At 53.8% G+C, this 25,738-nt stretch overlaps 1 protein-coding gene across 6 annotated transcripts in view; it reads left to right on the top strand.

Annotated features, from left to right (window-relative positions):
• Nucleotides 1-21,324, top strand: part of EHMT1 (euchromatic histone lysine methyltransferase 1) — a 146,794-nt gene extending 125,470 nt beyond the window's left edge. For all 6 annotated transcript variants that reach the window (XM_067040201.1, XM_067040200.1, XM_067040199.1 and 3 more), the window contains exons 19-27: nt 5,079-5,233; nt 5,994-6,161; nt 6,275-6,419; nt 6,771-6,848; nt 7,810-7,925; nt 9,012-9,098; nt 9,540-9,618; nt 19,855-20,030; nt 20,130-21,324. In XM_067040201.1, the coding sequence (XP_066896302.1) occupies nt 5,079-5,233; nt 5,994-6,161; nt 6,275-6,419; nt 6,771-6,848; nt 7,810-7,925; nt 9,012-9,098; nt 9,540-9,618; nt 19,855-20,030; nt 20,130-20,304 (1,179 nt within the window). In that variant the 3' untranslated portion in view covers nt 20,305-21,324. The remainder of the gene's footprint in view (nt 1-5,078; nt 5,234-5,993; nt 6,162-6,274; nt 6,420-6,770; nt 6,849-7,809; nt 7,926-9,011; nt 9,099-9,539; nt 9,619-19,854; nt 20,031-20,129) is intronic.
• Nucleotides 21,325-25,738: the final 4,414 nt, after the last annotated feature.

Raw genomic sequence — 25,738 nt, 5'->3', positions numbered from 1 at the left:
CCACACCTGGGCCAAGGTCAGGGGACTCACCAGTCCCTCTGGGAACAGCCCTCCGCTGTGTATCAGTGGGGCTGTTTGGTCACAGGTAGCACCGGGCGCATCTGATGAGCTCAAAGGGGAATTTCTCGGGTGGGCTTTCAGGGACCCACAGAACCGGTGGGGTGATAGGGCTGGCAGAGTTGGGGGGCTGCTCCGGCACAATCCCCCATGCTGCTTCCCAGGCAGAGGGACAGGGCTCCTGGGACACAGGCAGGGTGTGGCCTGTGGAGCTGTGTCCACCTTTACAGCGTTACCCAAGCCGTAAGCAGGAAGTCTAGCCACACATTTGTTAAACTGATAATGGAATAAGGCAGGAAGGCATGCCCACCCCTCAGTTCGGAGCCCTCAGTGGACTGTTTGAAGAAAGGATGGGAGCAGTGGCTGGTCGGTCCTCCTGGCTGCCCCGCGTGAGGACCCTCCCACACCCAGAAAACAGGGGCAGCAGCTCCCAGCCGAGGGCCGGGCACAGCTGGTTGGGGATGTCTTTGCCAACTCCACAGAGCTGGGCCCTGGGACATGAGAGCAGCTGAGGGCCGGGAAACCCTGGGGGCTTCAGGTGAGGGGGGCGCGGAGGGAGGCGACAAGGTCCAGGGAAGCTACAACACACGGCCGTCACACTCTGCCTTGTTCCTCGAGGGATGGGGTCGTGGTTTGGAGCAGCCTCGGCCCTGGGTGCTTGGGCAGGACTGGACCGTTGGGGCACGTGGGCAGCGCACGGCCTCGCAGCGTCCAGCAGTGCACGCTCTGGTTGTTCTGAGGGATTGGAGGAACTGATTGAGGCGTGTGTTTGTTATTTATATGATGAAACAGCGTCATTGAAGTATGACTGGCAGACGGTGCTCTTTAAAGTGTACAATGAGATAAATTCTAACCCCAGCCACCATCACACAACCAGGACAGTGGATGTCACTTACCCCTAGGTTTCCTCCTGCGCCTCCTAACCAGCCGCCTGCTTCCTGTCGCAGCTGGGCTAGTCCCATCCGAGTGTGGGTCCCCCTCCTCTTCTGTTGCTGCAAGAGGCCGTCCGCTTGCTTGCCCTGCGCCTGTGGACATGGCCGGGCTCCCTGGTGGGTCTGTGCCCTTCCCGCTCAGCTGCTGCCTCTCCTGTGTGCGTGCAGCCGTTTCCAGGGTAGGAGGGTCTGGCTCCTTTACGGTCTCCCCAGCACTTACTGTAGTCTGTCTTTATCTTCTTTGGTGAAGGATCTGTTCAGGTCTTTTGCTCATTTTTTACTGGATTGTTTATTTTCTTATTCTCTAGTTTGGAGAGTTCTTGTGTATTCTGGATACAAGTCCTTTACCAGATAATGTGTTTCATAAATCCTCACCATTGTCTTTGGGGGAGCACATGTTTCTAATTTTGGTGAAGTCCAGTTTATCGGTTATTTTTTGTATGAATCATGTGAAATCACTGCCAAACCCATGACCCTAGAGACTCTGTGTTTTCGATCATGGTTCCTTAGGTTTAGGTGTTAATGTTTATATGTGGTGTGAGGTAGGGATCAGGCTCTTTCTTCTGGTGTGTGGACCTCTAGCTGCTCCAGCAGTGTGTTTAGAAAGCAGCCTTTCTTCCTAGATTGGCTTTGCCCTGTGGCCGGACTCAGTCTTCTGGGCCTTGACCTCGGGTCTGTCTTAGTGCTGGGGTCGTGCTCTCTTGATGAATGCAGCTTCAGGACCTGTAAGGAGAACCTTCCAGTATTAGATTCTATTTCTCCCTTCCCAGCTTTATGCTGTTCCTCTCGTGCATTTTAATAAATAAACACCACAGTACAGTGTTGTCTGTTTAAACAACGGTGACCTTTGGAAAAGGCTATAATAATCCTGGCATGTCAGCTTCCATTGTCACCTCTTCCTCAGGTCTGTCCATCTGCTGCTGGTTGCTTCTGTGCGTCTAATGTCTCTTAGCATTTCCTGCTGTGCTGGGCGGCTTGTGATGGATTCTTTCAGCTTTTTAATGCCTGCGAAGTCCTTATTTTCCTTCACTTTTTTAAAAAAATTAATTTATTTATTGGCTGCATTGGGTCTTTGTTGCTGCGCGTGGGCTTCCTCTAGTTGTGGAGAGCGGGGGCTACTCTTTGTTGTGGTGCACGGGCTTCTCGTTGTGGTGCTTCTCTTGTTGCGGAGCACAGGCTCTAGGTGCATGGGCTTCAGTAGCTGTGGCATGTGGGCTCAGTAGTTGTGGCTCACAGGCTCTAGAGCACAAGCTCAGTAGTTGCGGTGCACGGGCTTAGTTGCTCCGCGGTATGTGGGATCTTCCCGGACCAGGGCTCGAACCCGTGTCCCCTGCATTGGCAGGTGGATTCCCAACCACTTCGCCACCAAGGAAGCCCTTTTCCTTCACTTTTGAAAGATATTTTGCTGGATACAGAATTGTAGCATGACAGTTTTTCATTTCAGTACCTGAAACATTCTGCTTCCCTGAGTTCTCACTCGATGCATTTCTACTGAGAAAGTCTTGGTGGCATCCTTGTCTTCATTTCTCTGTATGTAACACGTCTTTTTTCTTTCAGGTGCTTTTAAGATTGTCTCTTTACCACTGGAGTTTAGCAGTTTGATTATGCGGTGGCTGGTGCTCTGTGTGTGCGCATGTGCACTGAGGCTTCGTGGAGCCCCTGGGCTCTGTGGGCGTGGGGCTTTATCAGCTTGAAATTTCCCAGTCGTTTTTTCCAGTGCTGCTTCTGCCCCCACCCCACTTCTCGAGGCCCCAGTTCCACGTGTGCCAGGAGGCTTGACGTTGTTCCACGGCTCACTGAAGCGCTTTTCATTTTCTAAAATTATTTGTACACCCTGGATTTCTGCTCAGCTGGTTTTATTGGTCTGTGTTCAAGCTCACTAGCCTTTTCCTCCACAGCGTCTGTCATGCTGTTAATTCCATCCAGCGTGCTTTCACGTCAGTCGTCATGGTTTTCAGTTCCGAACGTTCTGCTTGGGTCTTCTTGGTATTTTCTGAAATGTGTCTCTCCTGAACACACAGTTATTCCAGCTGCTTTGATGCCCTCGTTTGCCAGCCGGTGTCAGTTCTGGGTTTGATTCGTTGGTTTTGCTCCTCATTGTGGGTCACGTTTCCTGCGTCTTTGCACTCCTGGTAACCTTACGCTGGACACGAGAGATTGCGAATTTACCTTGCTGGGAATTTCTGTGTTCCTGCAACTGTCGTAAGCCTTACTCTGGGTGCAGCAAAGTGACTTAGAAATGGTCTGGTCATTTTGGTTTCACTTTCTAGGTTTGTTAGGTGGTCTGAGCAGGTCTCGGCCCGAGGCTGCTCATCCCTCCTGTGTGGGGCCAGTGGTGAGCCCTCTACACCTGGCCTCAGGTTGTGTCCTTCTGGAGGTCCAGGTTTGGAACGTACAGCCCTCCAGAGGCCTCTTTCCCAGCCCCACAGCCTGCTCTGCAGCCCTGGCTGCCCTGGCCTGGAACCCAAGAGGGACGGTGAGCAGGTGGCCACAGGCCCCCTTGCTCCTCTCTCGGGGGTGCAGCCTTTCACTGCCTGATGTCCAGCTCTTGAAAACTGTTATTTCACACATTTTTGACTGTTTTGTCTTACTCTGGTTCTTTCAGTGTGGAGGGGGGTAAACCCGGTGTGATCGCTCTTACCCCGTCTTTGCTGGAAGCCCCATTAGACGTGTAGGTCTGTCGTAACGTAGCTGGTGGACCTCAGGGAGGCTGGGGGATGGCACAGTCCCCCCGGCAGGAGGGCTTAGGGGCCTGGGAAGTTCTCAGAACCTAATTCTGGTGATAAAGTCACAAATCGTTCTGATGAAGGAAAGAGAAAAGAGGCCCCTCAGGAGACTGGCAGTTTCGCTCAGGAGCTTGCAGGTGTGCAGAAGGTGGAAGCCAGAGGGTAGAGAGCTTCTGAGAGTAAATGCCCAGGAGGGGAGGCCCGGCAAGCCCCGGCTTTACAGGACACCCCGGGGCTGACGGCAGGGCCAGCCCTTAGTTTTCTCTGTTGGAAACAGACCGACGATATCGAGGGTGACAGACACAGACCGCTTAGCTCCTGCTTCGCTTCTGTCTTTCCTGAAGTTGGTTGAGCTGGAGGCGTGCGATGTACGCGGGTGTTGGGAGGGGCGCTGGGCAGTGCAGGGGGTGCCCCGGTCGCCCGGACGTGCTGCGCCCCTTGGTGGTGTGGGCGGCGCCCCGGGGCCCAGGCTGCACTTTGGTCCCGGTGGTTCCCAAGGGATCGGCTGTGTGAGCCAAGCACACGCCCTGCCCGCAGAGCGGGAAGAGCAGGCAGCGGCCCCATCTCTGGGCTAACTCAGAGAAAGAGCACTGCTACAGTGTCACTGGTTACGTCCCTGAGGGCGGAAGGGAGCCGGGGTCGGTGAGCAAGGGAGCGGGGGTGGGGGGCGTTGGGTGCTGCTCCTTGGGCAGCCGGGCTCCCGGGCCCCCGGGCTGTCCAGCCAGCTGCGTGGGTGGGCGTGGCTCTCCTCGCGCTGTGTCCCCAGTGTGGCAGGTCAAATGTACAGTGGTTCTCGTTTAGACATTTTCTTGTTTTTAGGGTTATTCTTCACTGTTATCTTATGTAAGTTGTTTTTTAAATTTTCTTTCTCTTTCCACATTTATTTGTTCAAAATTGTAGTCTTATTAAAAAGAGAAATTGTAGTCTTCTAATAAACTTAATGTGAAAGTTTTGTTATCACGTATATAATCTATACTTGGTAAATCGTATATTTTACATATGGCACAAATATTTTTCTAATTTTTCTTTGCTTCATTTAAAGTTCTTAGTTTTTTATGAAATAAAATTTTAATTAATCATATTTGTCTTTTTCAAATCTTGTACAAGTATTACTCTATCCCGCAATCACAACTGTGTTCCAAAGTCAATATATTTTAAAAAATAAACTATCCCTAGATTTTCTATTACTTACGTGTCGTGTTTAGGGTGGTCTAATTGAGGTTGATGTTTTCTTCTATTTTTAACGTATTCTGTACTGTGATAATGTACTTTTATAACGAAAACAAGACAAAATGGAAAGGAAGCCTCTGTCGGGTGGGCTGCGCTGCCCCCTCGGCCTCACGCGCTCGTGTCTTCCGTGCAGGAGGAGAACATCTGCCTGCACTGGGCGGCCTTCTCGGGCTGTGTGGACATCGCTGAGATCCTGCTGGCCGCCAGGTGCGACCTCCACGCTGTGAACATCCACGGAGACTCGCCCCTGCACATCGCCGCCAGGGAGGACCGCTACGCCTGTGTCGTGTGAGTGGCTCCGTGTGCTCTGGGGACTTTCTGCGGCAGACGAGGCTCTTCTGTTCACGCCTGCGGTCAGCGTGGCTCCGGGAGGATCGTGGTGAAAATCCCCGAATACCCAGGTCACACGTGGAGAGGAGCCCCGTCCTGACACCACCTCCACTCGGGGCCAGAGGAGCAGCACCCACGGGAGGGCTGGAGGGCCAGCTGGGAGGCCCCCCCCCCACCGGAAGCCCCTCCTACGTCACTTTTGCTCGTTGCTCTGCTCCTGGCGGTAGCTCAGGGAGGTGTGGCCCCCACTTCTCATCTCATGGGGGCCTGGGACTAGGGGAGGCCCCTGCGGTGGGGCCCTCGCCCTCTCAGATCGGGACCTTGGGGGCACAGGGCTCTGGCGAACCATGTGACCCTGACTGGGTCCGGCCTCGGATTGCCTGCTGGGCGTTGACCGAGTACATGGCCGGCTGGGCATTGCTGCCCTTTTCATCCCGAGGGTGCCTTTGAATGGAAAAGCCAAGAAAAATCAAATACCATCCCTAGTTATTTACGTGCTCTTCCCTTCAAGGAAAAAGAGGACTTTTGACAGTAAACGGGGGAGAAGAGTAATGATGTCTGTCCTTGGTGAGCGGAAGCACCGGCCGGTGAGCTGGTTCATCTGAAAGCGGATGCTGTTTCCTCCTTATTTTTACTGATTGTTGTCACCGTGCGAATCTCATCCTTGTATCTTTTGACTTAAGATCTGAATGTTCTGTGGACTTGCGTTTCCCTCCAGCCTCTTCCTGTCCCGGGACTCGGACGTCACACTGAAGAACAAGGAGGGGGAGACGCCCCTGCAGTGCGCCAGCCTCAACTCGCAGGTGTGGAGCGCCCTGCAGATGAGCCAGGCGCTGCGCGACGCAGCCCCCGACAGGCCCGCCCTGGTGGAGAAGACAGTGAGCAGGTGAGGGGCACGAGACCAGGGCCTGCCTCGGAGCAGGGTTGAGGGTCGGAACGGAAGCCTCTATGGGCTGGGCCGGGGCTCGCCGGAAAAGCTGACGCCCCTTCCTGCGGCAGAGACATCGCTCGGGGCTACGAGCGAATCCCCATCCCGTGTGTCAACGGTGTGGACGGCGAGCCGTGCCCCAGCAACTATAAGTACGTGTCTCAGAACTGCGTGACGTCCCCCATGAACATCGACAGGAACATCACCCACCTGCAGGTCAGCCGTGGGGGGGGCCCTGCGCTGGGATGTTGCCTCTGCAGCCCCCAGAGCAGCCTGGGCAGCGGGGAGGGGTGCCCTCAGGGCCGCAGTGGCTCTGCCCCGGCCTTTCCCCTCCTGGGGCTGTGCCCGCCCGGTGTCTGAGCCTCCTTTCCTCCTTTGGGTCCCTCCCCAGCCCCTCCTGCGAGCCCCCGAGGCCTCGTGCCTGAGCGTTCTCGCCACACCCTCCTTCCTGAGGGGCTGCACGCCCCCCGGTGTCCTCAAGAGTCAGAATTTTGAGGATTGTCACTGGAGTTGTGAACAGCACTGGGGGGCGGGGCGGGGCTCCATCTGACGTGCCCCTCCCCCCAGTACTGCGTGTGCATCGACGACTGCTCCTCCAGCAACTGCATGTGTGGCCAGCTGAGCATGCGCTGCTGGTACGACAAGGTGAGCCTGCGTGGGGGCCTGGCTGGGGAGGAGCAACAGGGGACGGGGGCGGGGCCGAGGCTGGGTCCTGGGGATGGAGCCAGCGTCCTCTGTGGGCCCTGGGGGTGGCCGGGGGCACCGTCCGGGCGGCAGAGGTGGCCATCCCTGAGCCTGGCCTGGAGGTAGCTGAGGAGCCGAGGAGACAAGGGCTCCCAAGGCCGGTGTCTGAGACGAGAGCCCTCCCTGGCTTTGGTTTGGGGAGTTCAGAGGTCATTGTTGGGATAGGAGCCAGGGTGTCCTGGGGTGGAGAGGGCACACAGGCCCGGCGTGGAGGCCACTGGCACAGAGTCAACATTACAGCAAAGGGGGCGTCAGAGTGTCGTCCAAACGAGGTTCAGGTGTCGTGGGCAGGACTGGCGGGGCTCAGGTCTCCTGGTGTTTCTTGCGAAGCCTGGCCGTGCTGAGAGGGGGCAAGTTCTTAGCTGTTCAGAGTAGCCACTGGAGCTGCCAGGGCCTCGGACTCGGCCGCACAGCCTGGGCTCAGCCCAGCGGCTCTGCTGCGTCCAGGGTGTCGGACAGAAAAGCAGTGGCAGGTCCCTCCGGAGCTCGGGGTTTGCAGAGTGGCAGGTAGTGTGCTGGAAGGTAGTCCAGGCTGGAGGCTGCAGAGCAGGAGTCCAGGGGCCCATGAGCTGACGGCCTCAGGGAGGCTGAGAGAGGATGACGGGGAAGCGGGGAGGTCGATTGGGGCAGAGAGGCTGGCCACAGTCAGGGACCAGGGAGAGCTGTCCCAGAGGTTTCCAAAAGCCATGTAGATTCCTGGCCAGAGCCTTCCCGTGGCCTTGGACAAAGCGTGAGTGTGTGGCCTTACCCTTCCTCCCAGGTGTAGAGTTTGGCCAGAAACCATGCTCTCTGGGGCAGTGTTTTGATTTGAGGAGGCATGTTGGTGTCAGTTATTTAGCCCTCGCTGCGCGTCTGTCCGCAGGATGGCCGGCTCCTGCCCGAGTTCAACATGGCGGAGCCGCCCCTGCTCTTTGAGTGCAACCACGCCTGCTCCTGCTGGAGGACCTGCCGGAACCGCGTCGTGCAAAATGGCCTCAGGTGAGGTGCCGCGGGGCTGGCGCCGGGGTCTCCGTGGTAAAGTTTGAAAGCAGTCAAGTCCCTTGGGCAGCTCTCTAGTTTCACATGTGTGTCCACAAACGGGAGCAGCGTGTGTTTAGCGTATGTGTGTTTGCAAGTGGAGGTGGCTTCCTCGGAGCCCTTGTCCTCTGCTGATGTTAGAGGTTGACGTAAAGAGCGGAAGCCTTCCATGTTTCCTACCCGCTCAGACTTGGGTTCAGGTCAGACGGCCCGGAGGCGAGAGGCAGGCTTGCCAAGAGCTGTGTGGTCCAAGCTCACGAGGTCCTGATCTGGTGTGAACACTCATGTGGTTCCCTCATACCCACGTCCTGAGTCTCATGTAAAACATGTTGCCCCTGGGTACTCGGGCACTTGGTTCACTGACCACCCAGAGCCAGACCCTGGGGTTCTGGTCATGAACCTTCCCTCCGTGAACATGCTCGAGAGTTGGAAAATCAAAGATTTTGAGGGAAGATTGGTATCCTGTGTAAGTTTAGCTGAACATGAATGTTATGGTATTTTGGGGGTCTATTAATATCAGTAACCTTACAGCCCTTGTGACCAGCGCATACTTCTGTGCCCTGGCGTGTGGCAGCAAGTCCTTGGGGGTGAGGACAGACACGCCACTGGACACACAAACGACTGGCGGGATGCCCTAGCTCTCGGGGCCTGTGGTTGGCACACTGCCCGAGCTCACCTGCATTGCAGCCTGGGGCCAGCGGGCCTGCTGGTAACCCCTTGGGTCCTCATCACATGTTGGAGATGAGGACACTGAGGCACAGGGAGGGCCGGGGGCCGTGTTCCACGCGCTGACCCTCAGGCCGGTTTCTGAGGCTCCCCTGCCGCCTGAGGGTGTGGAGGACGCTGTGAGTGGCGCCTTGGTGCAGGGAGGGGGTTGGGGGGGGGTAACTCTAGGAGTCACTGCTGCATTGCGTGCGAAGTTCCAGCGCATCTCCAGACATGAAAGTTGTATTTTCTGTGTTGTTTACTCCTGTCACTCGTGTGGTAACATGAGTGTGAGCTGAGTGTGGTGGAACGTGGCCGTGAGTGGCTGATCCTGTTTTCCAGGACGAGGCTGCAGCTCTATCGGACACAGAACATGGGCTGGGGCGTGCGGTCCCTGCAGGACATCCCACTGGGCACCTTTGTTTGCGAGTAAGTGAGGGCCTGGTCAGCCCAGGGCCGCTGCTGTCACGGAGGAGGGTGCAGCCATCGGGGAGGGACTAGGAAGTGCACACTGGCCAGTGTGGGGCCCCCAGGCTCACCGGGGAGGGGCTGCCTGGGCCTGGCTGTGCGTTCACGCTGTGGGCAGCCCCCGCCCACCTCTGTGTTCCTGCCTGCGCTTTCTCACCAGCTCATAGCTTATTTCAGAAGATCCGTCAGCACTTCGTGACGTGTAGGGGATGATCATTTTGGATCCCTGGTCAGATAGAGGGTTTCTGTGTCATCATTTTCTGGGAGGGACCCGGATGAAGTCCCTGTTCCGTCACAGGCAGAATTCTCAGTCACGTGGGCTCCGTCAGGGCCCCTGTGCCCTGCGTCTGGGTCCTGGGTGACATGCGCCTGTCACGTTTTTGTCTGCCTCTGCCCCCGCAGGTATGTCGGGGAGCTCATCTCTGACTCGGAAGCTGACGTGCGTGAGGAAGATTCTTACCTCTTTGACCTTGACAACAAGGTAATGCGTCCTGAGGGGTTGGGCGTAGAGCTGATGGGACTGTGCTGCGTGAAGCGGCCTGCTGGCAGGGCCCGGGCTGGTAAGGAGGCTCGCCCGCCAGACCGGCGCTGGGTCCCCGATCCCAGAGGTCCTGAGCTTGCCCAGCGAGCCTCGCGTGAGACTGTGGGACCTCGGACATGTCCCTCCAGCCTCTGAGCCCCACCTTCCTTCTCAGCGAGGGTGAGGGCCGCCAAGAGGCTCGGGGGCCGTGTGCATGGGGACGAGCCTTCGTGTGGAGTGAGGGTCACACTTGTGAACAGGGTGGGTGCGTCTCTCTGTGACCCCGGTGCCCTCCCAGGTGCGGATAGAAGAGCTGGACCCTGGCTTCATCTGCTCCGGGCCCTGGTTTCCAGGGCAGTTTCTGAGCCATCGCAGGCTGCCCTCTGCCTTGTCCTGGCTCCCAGGGTTGCTCCTTAATTCATAAATTGTTGGCTTCAGACCTTCTAACTCGCCGTCACTGCCGGTGGGAGGGAGTTCAGGTGGAGGCGGGGAAACAAGTACTCTGTCCCCCGCAGCAGCTGCGAGACCCCTGAACAGCCACCTATAGGTCGGGTGAAGCCAGGCGCTCACCTTCCCGTGCCTGCCACTCTTGGCTTTGTCTTCAGAGCGCCCTGCGCATCGCCTGACCCCGCCCTGCCCCTGCAGGCACACCCTAAGGGGTCAGTTGGCATTTGTGAGACAAGTGTCTGGAAGCGGAGCCTGTGTTCCTGGAGGCTGCAGCCTGGGGCGCGGCTCTAACCCAGGGCCGTGGGGCCAGGCCTTGCCCACGGCACTGTGCGTGCGTGCGTGCGTGCGTGTCAGTGTGTGTGTGTGTGTGTCTGTGTGTCTGTGTGTGTGGCGCTGCAGCCGGGCCGGGTTTCCTGCCCACCTGCGTCTGCTGAGCAGTTTGCCTCTTACTGGTTTGCAGCAGTTCTTTCCATGTTCTGGATCAGTGCTCTTTCCTGACGTTTGACTTGCAGATATCTTCCCTCTGTGGCTTGTTTACTTCCTGATGATGTCTTTTAATGAACAGAAGTTCTTATTTTTATTATCCTCCGACTTTGCAGTCTTTTTATGTATACAGGTGGGTTTCTGTAATGTCCAAGATGAGTTTTTCTAAAACCCAGGTCACAAAGATACACATTTATATTATTTCCCAGAAGTTATATCTTGCTTTTTTGCTGAAGGGGGTCAAACTTTATTTTTTTCCTCTGCATTGACATCTGTGTGACTGAGCACCATTTGTGGAAAAGACTGTCCTTTCCCCGCCCCTCAGCAGTGCCGATTTGGTCATCAGTCAGGCGTCCACGGGGGCTTGGGTTGGCCTCTGTCTGCCGACTGCCTTGGGCAGCCTGCACTGCATTAATTACCCTAAGTTGACCTCCCCTTACCTTGGGGTTCTTGGGAGCATCTGCTCTTCTTGGTCTCTCGAAGTTTCCGTATGTTTTAAAATCAGCTTGACGGGCCCCACAAAACTCCTGTAGGGATTCGATTGCACAGCATTGAGCCTGTGAGCCAGGTTAGATCATGGCATCGAACCTGTAAACCTCATTAGGGATCATAGTATTGACCCGTGAACCAGGTTATGGTCAGAGCAATGACCTGTGAACCAGGATGGGGTCAGAGCATTGAACCTGTGAACCCAGTTACGGTCAGAGCACTGATCCGTGAACCAGGATAGGGTCAGAGCTTTGAGCCTGTGAATCCATTTAGGGTCAGAGCATTGAACCTGTGAACCAGGTTAGGGTCAGAGCTTTGAACCTGTGAATCCAGTTAGGGTCAGAGCATTGACCTGAGCACGAGTTAGGGTCAGAGCACTGACCTGTGAATCCGGTTAGGGTCATAGCGTTGACCTGTGATGGTTCGCTGGGCCGTCCGCTCCTTCCCGTTGGTAGTGGTGACCCAGATAGCCGTGCGGGGCTGTGTGCTGGCCTGCGGGTGGACCTGCTGGCTCTGGCTTTTATGGCCAGGAGTGCACCTGCGGTGGATTTTCAGACTTGACTTCTGTGGATGTGAGTCTTTGTTTCTCTCGGTACATTCTTGGGGGTAGAATTACTGCCGTCTGGTGAGTGTTCACATACTGACTTTAGAAGAAACGGCAAACAGTTTCCGGAGGGCTTGTTCCCCCCGACGCTCACCAGCAAGAAAGGGCAGCTCAGACACTAACTCTGATGCCCCATGATGGCAGCATTTTTTTAAAAAAATAATTTTTATTGGAGTATAGTTGCTTTACCATGTTGTGTTTCTGCTGTACAGCATAGTGAATCAGCTATACATATATCCCCTCTTTTTTGGATTTCCTTCCCGTTTAGGTCACCACAGAGCATTGAGTAGAGCTCCTGTGCTATACAGCAGGTTCTCATTAGTTACCTATCTTATACACAGTAGTGTGTATATGTCAGCCCCACTCTCCCAATTCATCCCACCCTCCCTTCCCCCACTTGGGGTCCATATGTTTGTTCTCTACATCTGTGTCTCTATTCCTCCTTTGCAAATAAGTTCATCTGTACCATTTTTCTAGATTCCACATATAAGCAGTATTATACGATATTTGTTTTTCTGACTTATTTCACTCGGTATGAGTCTTTAGGTCCATCCACATCTCTGCAAATGACACTATTTCGTTCCATTTTATGGCTGAGTAATATTCCACTGTATGTACCACATCTTCATTATATGGCAGCATCTTTTCATGGCTTAGTGGCTTCCTTACATCATCATTTGTGGAGAAGTTTTAAATATTTATTGTGGGTTGTTCCATCGGGCCGCTTGTCGTAAGAGCTCTTCACAAGCCCTGAATGGTGGTACCCTTTGTCCAACGTGTGTTGTGAGTATTTCTCTCCTGCCTTTCCTTCCTCTTCACAGAATAGAAAACGTTTTTAATTGTTTAGTGCTTTATGTGTCCTAAGAAATCTTTACTGCAAGGTTGTGAAGATGTGCTCCTTTCTCTAGAATTTTTATATTTTAGCAAAACTACATTTAGATCTATGATCTGTTTCAAGAACTTTTGTGTATGGTTTGTTTTTTTCACTTACCATGGTTTTTTTTGGTGAGATCACTTAAGTTCTATTCTCTTAGCAAATTTCGGCTGTACAAAACAGTGTCATCAACTGCAGTCAACACGTTATACATTTGATCCTCAGACCTTTTTCATTTTATAAATTTACTGTCTCCCTGTTTCCCCCACTCCTCACCCCCCTGGCAACCACTATTCCACTCGGTTTCCATGAGAGTTTGCCTTAAAAAAAAAAAAAGTAAGATGCCACGTCAAGTGACACCGTGCCGTCTTTGTCTCTGCCGGCTTATCTCCCTTAGTTCATCCATATTGTCCCAAATGGCAGGATTTCCTTTTTTTTTTTTTAAGGCTGAATAGTATTCCACTGTATGTGTACGCCACATTTTCTTATCCATTAATGGACACTTGGTTATTTCCATATCTTGGGTGTTGTGAATAATGCTGCAGTGGACATGGGTGAGTAGATATCTCTTCAAGGTTGTGGTTTTGTTTCCTTCGTTAATACCCTGGAGTGGGATTGCTGGATCATACGGCAGTTCTATTCTCACCTTCTTGAGGAAGCTCCACACTGCTGTCCACCGTGGCCGCACCAATTTATCTTCCCCGCAGCAGTGCACCGAGGGCTCCCTTTTCTCCACACCCTCACCAGTGCTGCTTGTCTTTTTGATGGCAGTCATTCTGAGAGGTGTGAGGTGATTAATCATTCTGGTTTTGATGTGCATTTCTCTGATGATTAGTGATGTTGAGCATCTTTTCATGAACCTGTTGGCCATCTGTGTGTCTTCTTTGGAAAGATGGTTATTCAGTTCCTCTGCCCAGTTTTTAAATTGGCTTTTGTTTTTTTGCTACTGAGTTGTGTGAGTTCTTTATATATTTTGGATAATAACCCCTTATCAGACACATGGTTTGCAAATATTTTCTCCCATTCGGTAGCTGCCTTTTTTTTTTTTTTTTTTTTTTTTTTGCCCCACCTCTTGGCTTGCAGGATCTTAGTTCCCCGACCGGGGAGTGAACCTGGGCCTATGGCAGTGAAAGTGCTGAGTCTTAACCCGTGGACCACCTGGTACCTGCTTTTTCATTTTGTTGATGGTTTCCTTAGCTGTGCAGAAGCTTTTTAGTTCAGTGTAGTCTACTTGTTTATTTTTGCTTTTGTTGTCTTTGCTTTTGGTGTCAAATCCAAAAAAATCATTCGAGACCAATATCAAAGGACTTCCCACCTCTGTTTTCTTCTAGAAATCTTATGGTTTCAGGTCTCACGTTTTGCATTGATTTTTGTTTTTGGTGTAAGATAGGGGTCGAGGTTCCCTTTTGTCCATGTGAATGTAAAGTCTCTACTTACACCATTGCAAGTAGGTCTGTCTGGACTGTGTTTTGTTCCTTTGATTTATTTGCCAATCCGTAACCTACATCACTCTATCCTGATCACAGGCACACCTCGGAGATGCTGCAGGTTCAGTTCCAGACCAGCAACATAGTGACTATTACAGTAGAGCGTGTTACAGTACACTTTTTTTTTTTTTTTGGTTCCAGTGCATCTAAAAGTCATGTTTATACTATAGGCTATTAAGTGTGCAATAGCATTGTCTTTTTTTTTTTTTTTTAAATATTGACATACGTCGTGAATTTTTAAATTTATTTATTTATGGCTGTGTTGGGTCTTTGTTTCTGTGCTAGGGCTCTCCCTAGTTGTGGCAAGCGGGGGCCACTCTTCATTGCGGTGCGTGGGCCTCTCACTATCGCGGCTTCTCTTGTTGCGGAGCACAGGCTCCAGACGCGTAGGCTCAGTAATCATGGCTCACGGGCCCAGTTGCTCCGCGGCATGTGGGATCCTCCCAGACCAGGGCTCGAACCCGTGTCCCCTGCACTGGCAGGCAGATTCTCAACCACTGCGCCACCAGGGAAGCCCCTAGCATTGTCTTAAAAAATAATGTAGATACCTTAATCAAAAGATACTTTATTGCTAAAAAAACGCTAACCATCATCTGAGCCTTCAGCGGGTCATAGTAGTAATATCAAAGGTCACTGACCACAGAGACCGTAACAAATACAGTAGTACTGAAAACGTTTAAAATACTATGAGAATTATCAGAATGTGTTGGAGACAGGAAGTAAGCAGATACTGTTGGAAGAATGGAGCCCGCAGACCCACTGGACGCGGTGTCTACAAAATTCAGCAAGCCAGGGTGCGCCGGTGCGGCCGTGAGACTAAACCCTGAAACCAGGTCGCATTATGCTCAGACCCTGTTTCCTCCAAAAGCCGTTTCACCTTTTCTGTGTCCTTTGTGTTTCCCTGTAGATTCTGGAATCAGGGCATCAGTACAGGAAGCCGGGGCCAGAGCCCTGCTGGGGTTGCCTCCCGTTTGTTGCTCAGTTTAGGGTGTCGGCGTCTCCACAGCGTTAGGTCTCCCCCTGGTCCCTGGTGTCGCGTCCAGGTCTCTGCAGAGCTTGTGGGCTCTCGGTGTAGATCTTACACATGTTCCCTTAAGTTTATTCCCAAGTATTCCATGCTCTTATGCTTTCGTAAACACTGCTGCTGTTTCCTTCGTTTTCTAATTGTTGCTAGGATATGGAAATAGTTGGGTTTTTGTATATCGACCTTGCCAAATCCACTTATTAATTCCAGTAGCTTTTTTGACGATTCTCTAGGATTTTCTGTATACATAACTGTGTCATGTGTGAGTAAAGACAGCTCTACTTCTTCCTTGCCCGTCTAAGTCTGTGCTGAGAGCCTGGCTGGGGTCTCAGCAGTGGGAGGGGACATCCTTGCGCGTCTCTGTCAAGGGAAGAACATTCATTCTTTGACCACTAGGCGTGATGTGAGCTGTGAGCTTTTTGTAGATGTCCTTGTAGAAGTGTTCTGGTGCTGATTTGTTTACTGAGGCCTAATTTATATGTAGGAAATTCACCCATTTATGTGTCCAGCTCTGTTGGTTTTGACAGGCGTCTCCTTGTTCCTGCCCCATCAGTGATCTCAGGGTCCTCTGCCCAGGGTCACCCAAGCCGCCCAGGCGTGGTCTGGCTGCGTCTTTTCTGGACCTTGGACCTCGGAGTCCTCGGGCTCGCATGCTGGTTGTCAGAGCGCAGTTCTTGGCTGCAGGACTGAGGTCCAGTCGGGGCTCTGTCTGCCCCCAGGGGCCCCAAGCACACAGCCCCCTTCTTGAAGGCCGGCAGGAGAACCATGCACGGTGTGACCTGATCGCGGGAGTGGCTTTCGTGAGAAGCAAGTCACAGGTTGCCCAGGGGGTGGGGTTCTATGAGTGAGCGAGGCTGGGGTCTTCTTCCAGTTCTGCACTGGGGTGAGCACCACTGCACCGAGATGTGCCGACCAGCTCGGGGACACCCGGCCCCTCTGTCCCTGCCGTTTGCCTTTTCCAGAAGGTCGTACGGGTGGATTCCCATGGCACGTGGCCTCTGGGTCTGGCCCTCTCCCTGCTGGAGGGAACCTCTGGGGGCTCATCTGCGGTGGCGCGTGTTCATGTTGGTTGGGTCATCACTGCTGCATCGTGTGGATACCCCTCAGGCCGCTCCTCCATCCACAGCAGACGCACTTGGGCTGTTTCCAGGTGTTGGCGGTTAGCGCAGCTTCGGAGAACATTCATGTCAGGCTTTGGGTGGATGTGTCCTCGTTCCCTGGGGCCGCGTGGTGGTGACTGGCAGCTTCATGGAGGCTCGGCCGTGTCCCGGGCACACGAGTCCCAAGCGTCGGGAGAGTCCTGGCAGGAGGGCAGGTCCAGTGCTGGCTGCTCCTTCGCGGTTGGGAGCAGATCCTGGTATTGGACCATTTCAGTGCTCTTGTAAATGGCATATTTCCCCCTAATTTAGTTGCTTGATAAATAGAAACAGCTATTTTTTTCCAACTAACTTTTAACTCTGTGTAAACTCACTGACTAGATGTAGCATTTATTTGTGAGTTCTCTTCTCAGTGGACATAGCCGTGCCATCAGCAGACGGTCCCCTCCGGCCGGGCCGCTGGGCCCGCCTTGGTGGAGAAAGCTTTCAGAAGCCAGGCTCCCGTGGCTGCCGGCGCTCAGAGCTCTGTCCCTGTCCACTGAGCGTGACCAGGATTGACGTTAGGTTGTGTCCAGTGCTTTTCTGCGTCTGTTGGAACGCCCCGCAGTCTCTCTCGTGCTTGCTGTAGTGGCGTGGTGGCTGGTCTGACCTTATGGGCCGTCGCCGGGCCCTCATTACTGGTTTGTAGTCTCGCGCCTGCTTCAACCCGGGCCGTGGTGCTGCCGGTGGTCGGCCTGCCCTGGCCCGTGGGCTGGCCTGCGTGTGTCCCGAGCCTGCCCCCGAGCATCTGTGCCCTGTGGGTCTGTGTCTAGTGTCTGGGGGGTTCCTGCTTATTTTCATTCTGTTTGCCCATTGCCCCTTGTTCCTGATTAGTTTTTGTTTGGGTTCCAAGCTCTGTATTTGCAAACCTGCCTGAAGAAATGCATTGAGGCTTCGGAGCCCTCATCTGGAATCACTTGGTCCATCTGTGGGAACGAGGGTGGTTCGGGGCTGAGCTACAGCCGCCAGCCTCTCTGAGTCTAGCCCAGCCTCCCCTGCAGTGACCCTTGCCCTGGAGTGCAGCCCTCAGGGTCCCACCTGCAGCAAGGAAGGTTCGCAGGGCCCTAGACCCCCGGCCTCGTGCCCGCTGTGCAGCACAGCTAGAAACGCCAGCTGCTGAGCTCAACCCCCATGGAGGAGCCTTCCCGGAGCGTCCGCTCCTTCACGAGGCATTTTCTTTGTTGCTTTTTCTGAAATGCTTTGTCAGGCTGTCTCGAGTTTCCGCAGACCAGGCAGCTTGCTTGACCACGGGCCAGCGCCCTGATTCTCACCAGCATCCTCTGACGTGGGGCGTGTGCGGTCGCTGTCTGGGGAGGGGCGGAGGGGGTGTTCCTGGGCGCCCCGAGGGGGCCCCACGCAGGCCTCTCCACGCTCCCCGCTTACCTGTCTGGGAGGAGCTTTCTGTCTCCAGACTGCTCTGGCTGGTGCTTCTGTAAAAACACTGCAGATTCCAAGCCTGTTTCTTAATTATCAGATTCTAAGACGTGGAGTTAACCCTGTCTGATTGCTGTGCTCGTTTCTCAGCTCCTCCCCTGAGCAGCTCCTGGACCCCTGCCAGCCCCCCGGCCCCCATAGGGACATCCCTCCAGTGGCCACCCTCTCTCCTCCCGTTGCTGCAAGCGCTGCCTTTGACCCCTGGCCTTTCCGTCTCTTCAGCCCCGGACACCGGGCTGTGCCCCCGGGAGGGTCCTGGCAACCCGAGTGCCGCTGACTCTGGGCCCTCAGCCCCAGCCCCCAGCCGTGTGTGTCTCCTGCTTGCTCTGGTCAACTCCTCCTGGGCCTGAGCAGGTAGCCCTCCTCAGTCTTGCCCCATGGGTCGTTCATTCTGGGCACGTAAAAAGCCACGGTTGCAGCGCATCCCCCGGCCATTCCAGCTCAAGCCTGCGTGTCCCCGAGTGTTGGCGTGTCAGGGTGCCCATACCCACTGGGCCATCCGCTCACGCCTCACTCCCCACCCACTATTTGAGGCATCAGGGAGCTTTCCGGGTCTGCCTTCCAGGTGTTACTGGGTCTGATCACCTGTCCTCATGCTGCTGAGTCTGTCCCTCTTTTTGCTCTTCTGGAACCTTCCAAACTCTGTCCCCATCTCCTCCTGCTTCAAGCCTCTGCTCGAGTCCCCTGGTTAACCTGGGCGCCCTCACGCCCTCAGCATCTCAGAGTCACGATGTGGGTGGCTCGTGTGGGCGTGGGGCTCCCTCCCCACGGTATTTTTGCCTCAGAACCAGGTGTGGGTGGTTTCTGGATCAGAGAAGCTTTAAAAAAGCAGCACATACATCTGAAAGGACACATCCTAAAGACCCGAGAAAGGCCGTTTGTCGCAGGAGGGACGCAATGTTCTCAGAGGGGAATTCTTGGGACCAGACCAAGCAGTGGTCAGGTCTTCAGGATGGGTGGCCCCCACTTGGTGCAGGTGGGTGACCAAGGGCTCAGGACATATCTCGTGGGAAGTGTGGGCGGTGTGGTGGGGGCCCAGGGCCAGGGACCGGTGGGCAGAACCCCCACTTGTCCCCCAGGAAGCCTTGGTGTCCCTGGGGGGCCACCTGCGGGTCCTGCAGGCTCTGGGCGGGGTCCCCACGTGGGACCCTTACAAGGGCTCCCCTTAGGGACCCAGAGGGGAGGGGGTGTCCGGGCCGCCCCTGGGTGGTAGAGGTGGCGTCTGCAGGGCCCTTCGCCGCTTGGGGTCCAGCCCAGGGCCGCCTTCCTCCGTCGCACGGGAACCTGCTTCTCACCCGCCCCTTTCTGCTGCTCCTTCAGCCTCTTGTTCAGCTCAGGAAAAAAGAAAAAAGGAAAAGTGAAAACACGTTTCACTTCCTCCAAGGATTTCTTACTCTTGCCTTTATGGATAAAGACACAGAAAAGGGGAGAAAATCAGCATAGATGAGGCTCTTCCCTGGCCCCCTGGCCCCCAGCGTGAGGGTCAGACCGCAGTGGCCGACGGCACGCTTGCTGCTCCCTTGGGGGTTCGGCTCTGGGTGGGTGTCCTCGCCGTGCGGCCGCTCTGACTTTGGGTCGATCTTGCGCTGTGGATCTTTCCAGAGAAAACTCTGCTTTCTCAGGGCTCGGGTGGTTAGACAGGCCCCTTTCTCACGGTCAGCTCAGCCCCTTCTGCCCTGTGTCATTACCACGGCAGCAATGCCAGAGGCACGGTTGGGCTCCCAGTCCCGGAGCTCCTCTCTGCCCTGAAGGGTCTGTGGTTTTCTGAGTCCTCTCGTGAGCCACCTGGCAGCTTCCCTCCCGCTGTCCCTCTGTCCCTTAGCCCCTCGGCCCCCAAGCAGCTCTGCCCCGCTGCCCCCCGCCCCCCTGTCCCCCTGCTCAGTGCCACCTGCATCTCCCACTCCTGCTAGGTTGTACCCCAGCTCCTCCCTCACCAGGTCCCTGGGGAGTTGTGCTGCCCGCTGGTCCTCACAGGACCATGTGGCCCCTTAGCCACCGCACGTGGTTCCCGTAACGCTGTCCTCCTCTGTCCTGGTGCCGACAGCATCAGAGCGTCGGATGGGATGGTGCCGGCCACATAGATTACCGTGTTTGCGCCCGTTTTCACCCACCGAGTTGAAGCCCCAGGAGGGAGGGGGAGGAGAGGGTGGCGTCCGCTGCGTGGCAGTGGCGGTGCCCACGCCTGCCCTCCTGGGACGCTCAGTGCGTGTCTCCCCCAGGACGGAGAGCTGTACTGCATCGATGCACGTTTCTATGGCAACGTCAGCCGCTTCATCAACCACCACTGCGAGCCCAACCTGGTGCCCGTGCGTGTCTTCATGTCCCACCAGGACCTGCGCTTCCCCAGGATCGCCTTCTTCAGCACCCGCCTCATCGAGGCCGGGGAGCAGCTGGGGTAGGTGCCCGCCGGGTGCGCGCGCTACCCGCCCCAGGCTGGGCGGCTCGGGTCGGGCTCGGTGGGCCCGGCCCCCGCCCAGCTCCGCTCTCCCCCCAGGTTCGACTACGGAGAGCGCTTCTGGGACATCAAAGGCAAGCTGTTCAGCTGCCGCTGCGGCTCCCCCAAGTGCCGGCACTCCAGCGCCGCCCTGGCCCAGCGGCAGGCCGGCGCCCAGGCTGCCCAGGAGGATGGGCTGCCCGACACCAGCTCCTCCCCCGCCGACCCGCTATGAGAGCCGCGGCCTGGGCGCCCAAGTGGAGGCCGTTCACGCTGCGGTTCGGGGAGAAAAGGAGAAGCACACGCGACGACGTCTGAGGTCCCGGCCTGGTGCTGGCGGGGCCGGGCTGCGCGGTGGGCGCTCTGGGACTCTGCACTGGCGTTGCCCGTGAGTTTCTGATGGTGATTTTGTCGTTTCCACGTTTCTCGTTTCCCCTCTGCTCTCCGTCGTTCCCGTCCTGCCGCTGGGCTTGTGGGCGGTGTCCTGTCGACCCAGACCCCTCCGTGTGGCCCCACCGAAGCCACCGTCACCCATCCGCGGCCCGAGGGGCTGGTGCCGGCTCCTGGGGCCGCGCAGACCCTGTCCCCACCGATCCTGAGAGGTCAGGGCCGAGCCGCCACTGACCTTGGAGAAAACGTGCGTTTGCTTTTTAAAGAAATCCTATATCTAGTCCTATATACCAGACCTCTAACGCGTTTCTTTTCAAGGAAGCGGTCTGGGGGTGCAGGAGGGCCGTGGCCCACGGAGGACCCACACTTGCCCTGCGAGTGCCGTGAGGCCGGCACCTTCTGTTGATTTCTAAGCCACACGCTCTGATGATGAATAAACTGATTTATTTTCTACCATTATTGGACATTAGGACAAACAAAAAATAAAAAGCAGAAAACACAGACAACGGTGCTGATTCTGGTGTGGTTTCTACTCACCATGTGAAAATAAACTATCAACTGTATAAAGAGAACAAAGTGATTTTAGAATAAAATGCAGGAGAAAACTTTTTTTAAAATGTTAGTCTTGTAGTGTGAATAAATTTGCCATCACCTTTTGTGTGATGGCCTGCCAGGTCATATACTTTTTTTTGGCATATACTTTTTTAAATACTGTAATTAGTGCAGTAACAGTGGGTTTTTTTGTGCGACTCTTCTAAAACATTCATAATGCAGTCATGTTTATTTTTTCTGTTAAAATGTTTTTGACAGTTCTAAGAGCAGTCTTTTGGCTCAGACCATTTCTTGTTCTGTTTTCAATGAAATCAATAAAAAAAAAAAAAAGAAGTACTTTAAATGAGGTTTCATCATGGTATCATGTTTCAACTGGTTTCTGCAAAACACCCGTGTTTCCCATGGGGTGCGGTGCTCGCGGGGGTCCCACGCAGCTCTGGGGACCAGTGGGCAGGCCCAGCCCTGTGCCGAGTCTAAGAAGGTGGACCTGACACCCCCGCTCATCCCTGCGGAGAGGACGCGCCCCGCCCCTCCTCAGGCAGCCTGTGTGTGCGTGTGCCTGTGCGTGTGCGTGGGGGGCACGTCTGTGTGTGCCCAGCTCTCTGGAGGCTGTCGGAGGTCTGGAATCAGATCTGTGTCTGGACGTGGTGAGGCTGGGCCCTCTCCTCCCGCTGGAACCTCCAGTCCCAGAACTCATCGGGAGCCTCCGAACACAAGAAGCAGCTTGAATGCTCTATTTTTTATACACAGACGTCGTTCAGTTAGACATTTTCAGACATTTATCCAGAACCTGCATTTTGCAAACAGGGTGCCTTCCCTGTGGACGCAGATAAGGCCCGATGTGCGGAGCCAGGAGCCTGACTTGTGACTGGTCCGCCCGAAGAGCCCTTTCTTCCGGGAGGACTTGGGCTGGGTCCTCAGGGCTCGCTGCCTTTCTCTTCTGAAGGCAACAGGACCGCAGGAGGGGCTGTGCTGGCCGGGGGGGCCCACCCGCAGCTGGTTTTCAGGCCCTGAGACCTGCCAGCCCTGTGTGCCTTCCCCCAGCCCAGCCCTCAGGCTCCAAGCCCAGGGGACAAAGGTCCTTGTGTGTTGGCGGTCTGCCTGTTATGTGCTGGGCCAGTGCTGGTGTCCAAACAGCTGTCTGTTGAGTGAAGAGTCTAGTTGCAAAGCTTTAGGGGGCTGGGGGGGGGGTCTGTGGGGTGTGGGGCCCCACGAGGTGCCGTCTCGGCAGTGGGCGCTAGGCTGCTTCCTTTGTCAGCCTGTCCTGGGGGCTGTGTGGTGCCCCTCAGCACTGGCAAGATGCCCCCCCACCAGTCCTGCTGGCAGGCCTGGGGGATAGGCCTGGGTATGTGCCCCGTGGGACGCTGACTGCAGATGTGAGGCTCTGAAGGGCTGGCCGGTGGGTGGGAGGCAGGCCAAGGGACTCCCATGGTGGCACGTCGCACGTGGCTGGAGTGTGAGGGTTTCACCCGGCTGCACTTACTCCTCAAAGGCAAACCTGTCACCGCCTCCCGCCTGCCTGGGGGTGTCCCTGCCCCCGCCCTGCCAACTTTGGACCGTGGGCCCCTCCCACCCACTCTTCCCTGACAGCTGCATCCGTGTCCACGGGGCCAGAAAGAAGAATTCTGAGCGTCATCTTGTTCTACTTGTGCGATTACCCTCTTAGAGAAGAGACCAAAGGGAAGCGCAGAGCCACATTTTGGAATCTGTCGCCAAAACCCCATTCCTGAGACGTGTGCTGATTTCTGCCTCCTCGAAGAAGGTGAATTTCCCCACGTCCAGCACTGAGCACTGTCGGACTTCTTTTTCTAATGTCTAGAGGAAAAATGATCAGTGTGCTACTTCACACTTGTTGGGTTACTGATGAACGCGAATGTCTGTCTTATTTATTACAGGTGGGCCTTTCCTCCTGTGTGAATTGCCTTGTAAAATTTTATTGTGTTGTTTATATTTCTTTTATTGCTTTGTATGGGCTCTTTATATATTGTAGCCTTTTACCCATGCTGAACCTAAATTTTTATGTGGTAAAATCTGTCTCGTGATTTCTGATTTTGTACTGTATTTAGAAAGACCTCCACCTCCAAGTTATAAAAATATTTTCCAGTACAGTTTCCTAGTATTTTATTTGCAAGTTTAGCTCTTGAATCCAGGTGGAATTTATTTGGTATATAGTTTGAAATAATAAATATAAGATTTTTTTATTGAGGAATAATTTATATACTGTGAGATGCATGGCTCTTTTGCGTACAACTCGATAAGTTTTGACCAGTGCCTTTGCCTGTGTGACCCATTCCTTATCGAGACACAGACTCTTCCCATCCTCCGGGAAATCTCTTCCCATCCTTCCCAGCTGGTCCCTGCCTCCGAGACGCATTCCCTGTTCTAAACCTCATGTATGCCAGACATGCAGGTTACTCTTTCTGTCCAGCGTCTCTTGCTTAGCTGTTTTTTTGTTCACATTTCATAAAGCACCGGTTTCATCCATCCTTTTTATTGCTGAGGAGCATTCCACAGTAGGAATGTACCACATTTGTTTATCCATTCTCCTGGGTGTGCACATCTGTGCTGTTTCCAGTTTGGCTAGTGTCAGTAAAGCTGCTGCGAGCATCCTTGTACCAGTCTGTTTGTCTCAGGTAAATTTCTAGAAATGGACTTGCTGGGTCAGGTTGAGTGTTGGTCTTTTTAATCTGCCTGTCCTGGTGGCATCTCGCTGTGGTTTTGATTTGCATCCCTTGCTGACTCGTGCTGGGCACCTTTTAGAAACTTGTTGTCCACCTGTGTGTCTTCCTTTGCCAAGTGCCTGTTAAGTCTTTTGTGCCTTTCTTAATTGGCCTATCTTTCCATTACTGAGTGTAGGAGTTCTTTATATGTTCTAGTGCACGTCCTTTGTCACATAGAAGTACTTAAAAAGTTTCTCTCATCCGTAACCTTTAGTTCATTTTCTTAGGTACAGTTTAAAATTTTGAGCACGTCCAATTTACATTTTTTCCTCCTTGATTCGTATTTTCTCTATCATCAAGTGTCTTTGCCTACCCCAACGCTGAGAAGATATTCTCTTGCTTTCTTCTAAAGCATGATAGTTTTAGGTTTAATGTTTTGGCATATGACCCATCTTAAACTAATTTTCATCAGTAGAGTGAGGTAGATAGAGATAAATATTTGTTTTTTCCGATGTGGGTATCTAGTTGTTTCAGCTCCAGCTGTTGATTTTTTGAGAAGATTTCCTTCTCCCATAGAGTTGTGTTGGCTCCTTTGTAGACCATTACCTGCTGTGTACATCTTTATTTCCGGGCTATTCTTTTCCATAGATCTGTTTGCCTATCTTTATGCCAGCATCATACTTACTGTCTTTATTACTGTAGCTTCGTTTTAAGTATTAGAATCACGTGTAGTGTGAGGCATCCAACTTCGTTCTTACTCCTGAAGATGATTACAGTTGTCCCGCAGTGTCCTCGGGGCCTTGGTTGCAGGACCCCCTGTGGATACCAAAAATCCACAGACGCTCAGGTCACTTACGGCCCTCCGTATCTACGGATGTGGAACCTGTGCACGCGAGGGCTGACTGTATTTCACTCTTTTGGCTCTTTCTATTTTTACGTAAATTTTAGAATCGACATACCAATTTCTACAAAAAAGACTGATGAGGGTTTTTAAGCTTTAAAAATCATCTTTATCGAGATAAAATTTACGTATCATAAAATGCAACCATTTTGTTTCATGAGTTTTGGCAAATGTCTATACTCGTGCAGCCACTGCCACAATCAAGACATAATGACCGTCTTCATTGCCCCAGAATCCCCTGGTACCCCTTTGTGGTCCACCCTGCCCGCCCCGGGAGATACTGATCTACCCTTGACACTATAGATGAACATCTCCTGTTCTAGAATTTTCTATAATTGGAATCACACAGCATACTCCATTGTATCTGGCTTCTTTGGCTTAACATAAACTTTTAAAATTTTGAAACAATCTCAAATTTACAGAAAACTGCAAGCACAGTACAGGCAACTTTTCTCTCTAAATCATTGGGGAACAAATTGCTGCCTTGATGCTCCATCATCCCTGCAAACAAGGCTGTTCTCCTGCATGACTGGATGCACCACCAGCTCCAGGATGATGTTGCTCTGACCTGGCCCTGACCCTCAAGTCCCAGGCAGCTCCTGCCCTCGGAGCAGGCGGGCCTGGTTCAGCCTGCTGCTCTGTGTGGTTATCGTGTCTTTCGTTGTTTCTGTCAGGAACAGGCCTGTCTGCCTGGTTTTCATGGCCTTGGCACGTGAAGATGACGGTCGGTTTTCTTGTAGAACGTCCTCAATTTGTGGTTCCTCAGGATCAGGTCCAGGGCTGCATCTTCGGCAGGAACATCGCAAAAGTGGTGCTGTGTCCTCCTGCGTCCTGTCGGGTGGCCCACAAGTTGGGTTTGGTCCATTTATTGATAATGCAAACTTGAATCATTTGATTGAGATTCAGCCACCTTTCCCACCAGCTTTGGTTTTCTCATTGCAGGGACCAGATCCCATCCGTTTCATACTTTCCGGCTACTTGTGGGAGTACGGACTCGTGACTTTCTACTTCATGCAGCAGGTTATAGTCTGTTACTCTCATTATTCAGGTGCTGAAAATGTCAAAGGTTGGACTGGTGGCACCTTCTTGAGGTTGCTGCTTTTGCTCGCCGAGCACATCCTACTTTATGGCACAAGACGTCCCGGCCTCGTTGGTACCTTCCCTGC

Source organism: Kogia breviceps, chromosome 8 (assembly GCF_026419965.1).
Source record: "Kogia breviceps isolate mKogBre1 chromosome 8, mKogBre1 haplotype 1, whole genome shotgun sequence".
Lineage (NCBI taxonomy): Eukaryota > Metazoa > Chordata > Mammalia > Artiodactyla > Physeteridae > Kogia > Kogia breviceps.
The sequence above is the reverse complement of the archived record's forward strand: the minus strand, read 5'-3'. Positions and strand labels throughout refer to the sequence as shown.